Source organism: Nerophis lumbriciformis, linkage group LG15 (assembly GCF_033978685.3).
Source record: "Nerophis lumbriciformis linkage group LG15, RoL_Nlum_v2.1, whole genome shotgun sequence".
NCBI classification, from domain to species: Eukaryota; Metazoa; Chordata; class Actinopteri; order Syngnathiformes; family Syngnathidae; genus Nerophis; species Nerophis lumbriciformis.
The window spans coordinates 32,481,445-32,487,444 of NC_084562.2; the positions used below are offsets into that span (position 1 = coordinate 32,481,445).

The window sequence follows — 6,000 nt, forward strand, 5'->3', positions numbered from 1 at the left end:
TTCTTGGTAGTACTGTTATGTTTGTAGCACAATCCAAGACAATTTCTTTGATAGTGTCTGCTATTTAACATCAGCATATAGTGTTGTACGGTGCGACAAATTCACTCGCAAATGTGCCTAAAAATAGACAATGCGACTTAAAAAAAAAAATGTGCGAAAAGGGATTTCAAACCTGTTATCGCATTTTGCTCCTAAAATAAATCCATCCATATTTGATAAAACTGGAGTAACATTTTCGCCCATCTTTATAACATGGTTGAAATCCATTTCAACTATACCCAAATGATTGATCACTCGCTGTGTGCACCACCCCCTATTTCAAATTTTGTTCTTCTGTGATTTTGTTAGCTGAAGAATTGAGCGTAGCTAAATGTTTTTTTTAAAGAAGATTAGAGATAATATTTGACTTTTCTTATATTATTTTCAAGCCTTTTTATTTTTTATGATCTCAAAACACTTCTTAAATTGAGATCCTATTACGGGATCAAAAGTTATTACCTGTTGGTACTTGTTTTTGTGTGTATGGGATCCCCATCAGTCCCGAGAATTGAAAAACAAGGCATGGTGGAGATATTTAGTTACGTCAGCAGATATTTCCATCTATGGGTTAGTTTATGGGCCAAACTTTATCGGAATATGAGTTTTGACCCATATCGCCCAGCCCTACAATCCTGTTAGGGACTGTGCTAGCACAGTTTAGGAATGTTCTCTATGTTTAATTGAGCGTTACAGTAGGCCTTATGATGTATTAGGGCACATGTGTACCTTGTTTGAGTGTTAATAATGAAATTGTGATATTTAAGACATTTCATATTGCTACAAAAAAAATCTGTGCTACTAATTTTTTTCCATTTAGTAGCACCGGTCCTACTAGTGAAAAAGCTAATTGTACAGCCCTGGCATAGCCATTAGAGACGTAATATGTGTGCCATTACGCGGACATCATGTCAGTATGAGACTATATGCGCTAGTCATCATGAGAAATGTGGCCTTCTACCGCTTTGGTCCACTGGCGCCGCCAAAATCAACCAAAACTGAAAGTTCTTAAAGTGGGGCATTAAACTGAAGAAATAATCTACCGTATTTATAATGTAATGTATTTATAATAATATACAGTAATACAAGTAACCATTTAAAAGGATATCAACTTTTATTTCTCATTACTGTAAAATTGTTTACCATTACACGGTTATTTTAAGGTAATTTACTTTGTTGTCACAAATAGGTAATAAATAAACAAAAAATAAAATGGACTCATTTCTGTAAGTGAATCTTTAACCTAAATAAATATTGAATATCTTAAAGTGCATTTCTTTCCCAGCTGGAACAATTAAGTCGAGCGTTGTCTTTTTCTTTATTGCCATCAATAGTGGGGTGGAGCCAAGCGTCTTTTCCTATTGTTATCGCCATTTTCGGGTCTAAATTGGCTGTCAAAGTGTACCAACGTGTTGGATTACACCTTCACCCTTCTACTATCCAGGTGAGAGGCATGATTTATGATCTACAATAACGTTTGACAAGCAAGGAAACAAGGAAGCAGCTGATCAGTTGATCATGTCAACATTGGCATACAAGCTCATGATCACGGCGCAGCTATAAATACTGTAGTTTGTCCGAGTTAGCGCTTACAATAACAATATCACTAATACTTGGTTAATTTTAAGTCACGAAATGTAAACTAAGTTAAAGTACCAATGATTGTCACACACACACTAGGTGTGGCAAAATTATTCTCTGCATTTGACCCATCACCCTTGATCACCCCCTGGGAGGTAAGGGGAGCAGTGGGCAGCAGCGGTGGCCGCACCCGGGAATCATTTTTGGTGATTTAACCCCCAATTCCAACCCTTGATGATGAGTGCCAAGCAGGTATTGTTGGCGCTTTTGATGTTCTTTATTGGGGTGTATGGACGGAATAGAGGACCTCCCATTGGTTCGACCATAAATACGAGTTAGAATGATAGTGAACGATAGGCAAAATTACGAAAAAAAGTGCAGTTTCCCTTCAAATAAATGCACTTAGGTGCTGAGAGCGATGCAAAGAGTGAGACGTCTTTCTGCCCGTTTGAAGCGGGAGACGAACAAATGCGAGGCTCAACAATTCTGATTGGGGAACAAGTCTTTTACTCAAATGCTGGTGACGGCGGAGAAAAATAAAAATCTGCCTCTTGCGTTTACGTAATGGCACTGATTAAAACCTCAATGTTGATTAATCGTGCAGCTCCATTGCTAAGAATATTGTGTTAACAACAATATATGAAGCCACAGCATTAGGTACATGTGAAAGATGTATGAGATCCAATAGAAAACGGACAGTAACTTTACAAGAACAATAGTTTTGATTAGTTTTGAGTCTGAGAAGTTGGCTGGCCTACCTGGATTGTTGGCATCTGCTTCTAGAACCTGCAGTTCCGTGCAGTCCGCAAGGGAATGTTCCAGACAGAGCTGCAGAAAACGAGCCTGGGTCCGGCTCACCCTCTTCAGCAAAGACAGCAGTGCCACCGTTTGCTCGCACTCATTCCACCCTTTGAACCAGCTGGCAAGCACGCCCACCTGATCGCGAAACATCATGGTCTGGAAGCGAGGATGCTGACTGGGGGGGTCCAAGGCACAGAGAAACCTCGTCTTAACTGTCCACCAATGTTCTTTTTACCGCTGATGAAGGGATTTCTGAATGTAGGGTGGGTTCAGCTGAAGCTGCAGGAGGACATTCTTTGCTTCGGCGGCAGCAAGACAGCCGTCTCGTTGGTGCCAAAAAGAGTTGACCCACAAAGTAATCCTTCAAATTCGGTCGTCCTGTGATGCTCCTTGACTGTTATGAGTTGCCCTCAGGAAATTACTCACCCAGAGTGGAATTGATATTTGATGAGTCAGCTTCCCACCTTGCAGGACATCTTATCAGCTTCTGCATCACAGGCAAGTTCTTAAGGGAACCCCTTTGGGGCCTGCAGAAATGTATTTCATTTTAGAGGAGGAATGGAATTGGGGGGGGGGAAACACACACACACACACACACAGTCGTATAATCTGGACTGTCCCTGTTGCTTCAGCTTTGCAAACTTTGCAACTGAGAAGTGCCTGTAAGGCAGCATTTATAGGTCGCCTCCTTGCCGCCAGTGAGTTTAAGCTCGTGGTATTCATTCCCGAGACCAAAATAAATTATTTTCACTCATGGTATCCACCCATTCCTAAAAATACAGCGGTCTGTCGGCTACTCCCGCCGCTGCATCCCGGAATGACCTACAGGAAGGGTGCCAGGTTAGCGGGCGACAAATGCAGACAGGAGTGTGTGTGTGTGTGTGTGTGTGTGTGTGTGGTGTGTGTGTGTTTGTAGGACCTGGAGCAACTTCCGTTGTGTTATTTTAATGATGGGCTTGACTTTTATAAACATGCACTGTGTGACGGCAAAAGTTTTTAAGAGGGGACAGAGGGAGGTATCTAAAGGCTAAGTGTTAGCCGCCTTCTAAAACTGTCACTTTGCTTCATCAGCACACAAGGGGTGACCTGTGTGTGTGTGTGTGTGTGTGTGTGTGTGTGTGTGTGTGTGTGTGTGTGTGTGTGTGTGTGTGTGTGTGTGTGTATATGTGTGTGTGTAGGTGAGAAAACAACCCCAAAAAAACAATATTCCTATGAATTCCCCGCCTAAAAAATAGAGGTTTTAAGTATGTTTGTTAGCTTACTCAATTATATCCAATAATCGATCAACTTGAAAACATAACATCAGACTGCGTCAACAGGTAGCAAAATAGCCAACTACAACTGAAGGTTTAATAAACCCGCTGGTGATAATGGCGGTAAATAAGAAATGGGGAATGGGTTAAGGAAGGAAAATAGACATTGGGAAAAATCCGGTGTGAAAATAAGAGGATACATAAAAGGGGGAGAAAGTGGTGCGAATTACCTTGTAGCGCAGTTTGCATCGTTGGCTTTGTCTCAGGAAGGCCGACAGGCGGTGTGGTTTTTTTAGGGGGAGCGGTGCCCCTTCACTCCAGGTCGGTGGGATTTGCCATCTTGACTAACTTTTCCTCCGTCTCTCCCTCCTGCTCAGCTCCAAAAAGTGTTGTCGTCGCTTCAACACAACACGTCGCGTAACGCTCACTTCTGCTTTTCAAAATAAGAGCCGGGCTACGTAAGTGATCGATGTTGTGTACCTCTTATGGGCTGTTTAGCACGTTTGTGCACTTTAAGGTGTTTCAAAACAAAGTGAATCACCACGTTATTTAAAACTGTACAAAACATCAATGTAGTGTTGATGTCGAGCGCCAGCACTTATCTCAGGTCATTTTTTTGTGAAGGTACAGACAATCATGTTCTGGTTGTAGTTCATGCAACTTGACGCTGACGCCCCTCCACAGCCAGTTTCCACATGCTATTCATTAATAGTAGAGAATGACGTCAGGGGCTTGGCAGCGAGAGGGAACATCAAAATAGAGAGAGTGAGAAAGAGAGACCCTGCGACAGAGGCGGCCAACCACCAAACGAAAAAAGTGGAATAAAAACTAATGTTTCCACAGCAAACGAGGGACACAGTTTTTCAACAGAAAGCATTTATCATGCAGGTGTACACTCACTGTGTGAGGAAGTCTTTGACTCCCTCTTAAAGTTCCAAATTATCTCACAAACAGTTTGGACAAATGCAGGAAAAAAGGTTGTAAAATAATTTGAATTTGACTGAAGGAAATAAGTAATCCAAGGCTGACTTACAGGGCTACAAAAAAAAGAGCTTTGCATTGATTTGAGTTTTCGGATGATTTTGGCATTTTTTCCCACCTAGGCCTTCAGTGATGTCCAACTTAAATAAATGATAAATGGGTTGTACTTGTATAGCGCTTTTCTACCTTCAAGGTACTCAAAGCGCTTTGACACTACTTCCACATTTACCCATTCACACACACATTCACACACTGATGGAGGGAGCTGCCATGCAAGGCGCTAACCAGCACCCATCAGGAGCAAGGGTGAAGTGTCTTGCTCAGGACACAACGGACATGACGAGGTTGGTACTAGGTGGGGATTGAACCAGGGACCCTTGGGTTGCGCACAGCCACTTTCCCACTGCGCCACACCGTCCCCACTTAAATGATTACCTCTCAAAATACCATCATCGATGTCACCACATGACCATTACTGGAGAAATACTATACAGAAACACATTTACGCACTACTGGGCATTGTACAAAACAGGTTATTTTCTGGCGCATTTAAAAATCAATAAACCCGCATCAGAAATTTAAACATATCTTATGTGTTACTGTCAAAATTAAAATTGCAAAAAACATATTAAACGTGAAAAAATAAAGAAAAATAAAATATCTGAACTCACATTTCATCATCGGAACAGCTGAGCTAGATTCCGGGGTTGGCCGACATCGTCTCACAACATGTAGTTTCTCTTTAAATATCCTTCTTGAAAATGGCCTTGTTAATATATACAGGTAAAAGCCAGTAAATTAGAATATTTTGAAAAACTTGATTTATTTCAGTAATTGCATTCAAAAGGTGTAACTTGTACATTATATTTATTCATTGCACACAGACTGATGCATTCAAATGTTTATTTCATTTAATTTTGATGATTTGAAGTGGCAACAAATGAAAATCCAAAATTCCGTGTGTCACAAAATTAGAATATTACTTAAGGCTAATACAAAAAAGGGATTTTTAGAAATGTTGGCCAACTGAAAAGTATGAAAATGAAAAATATGAGCATGTACAATACTCAATACTTGGTTGGAGCTCCTTTTGCCTCAATTACTGCGTTAATGCGGCGTGGCATGGAGTCGATGACTTTCTGGCACTGCTCAGGTGTTATGAGAGCCCAGGTTGCTCTGATAGTGGCCTTCAACTCTTCTGCGTTTTTGGGTCTGGCATTCTGCATCTTCCTTTTCACAATACCCCACAGATTTTCTATGGGGCTAAGGTCAGGGGAGTTGGCGGGCCAATTTAGAACAGAAATACCATGGTCCGTAAACCAGGCATGGGTAGATTTTGCGCTGTGTG

The 6,000-nt window shown here is 41.3% G+C and overlaps 1 protein-coding gene across 3 annotated transcripts in view; it reads right to left on the bottom strand.

Annotated features, from left to right (window-relative positions):
- samd4a (sterile alpha motif domain containing 4A) overlaps window positions 1-4,045 on the bottom strand; it is a 196,060-nt gene extending 192,015 nt beyond the window's left edge. For all 3 annotated transcript variants that reach the window (XM_061975059.1, XM_061975060.1, XM_061975061.2), the window contains exons 1-2: window positions 3,902-4,045; window positions 2,376-2,945 (exon numbers count right to left, since the gene is read on the bottom strand). In XM_061975059.1, coding sequence (XP_061831043.1) covers window positions 2,376-2,571 — 196 coding nt within the window. In that variant the 5' untranslated portion in view covers window positions 2,572-2,945; window positions 3,902-4,045. The remainder of the gene's footprint in view (window positions 1-2,375; window positions 2,946-3,901) is intronic.
- Between the last annotated feature and the right edge of the window lie 1,955 nt (window positions 4,046-6,000).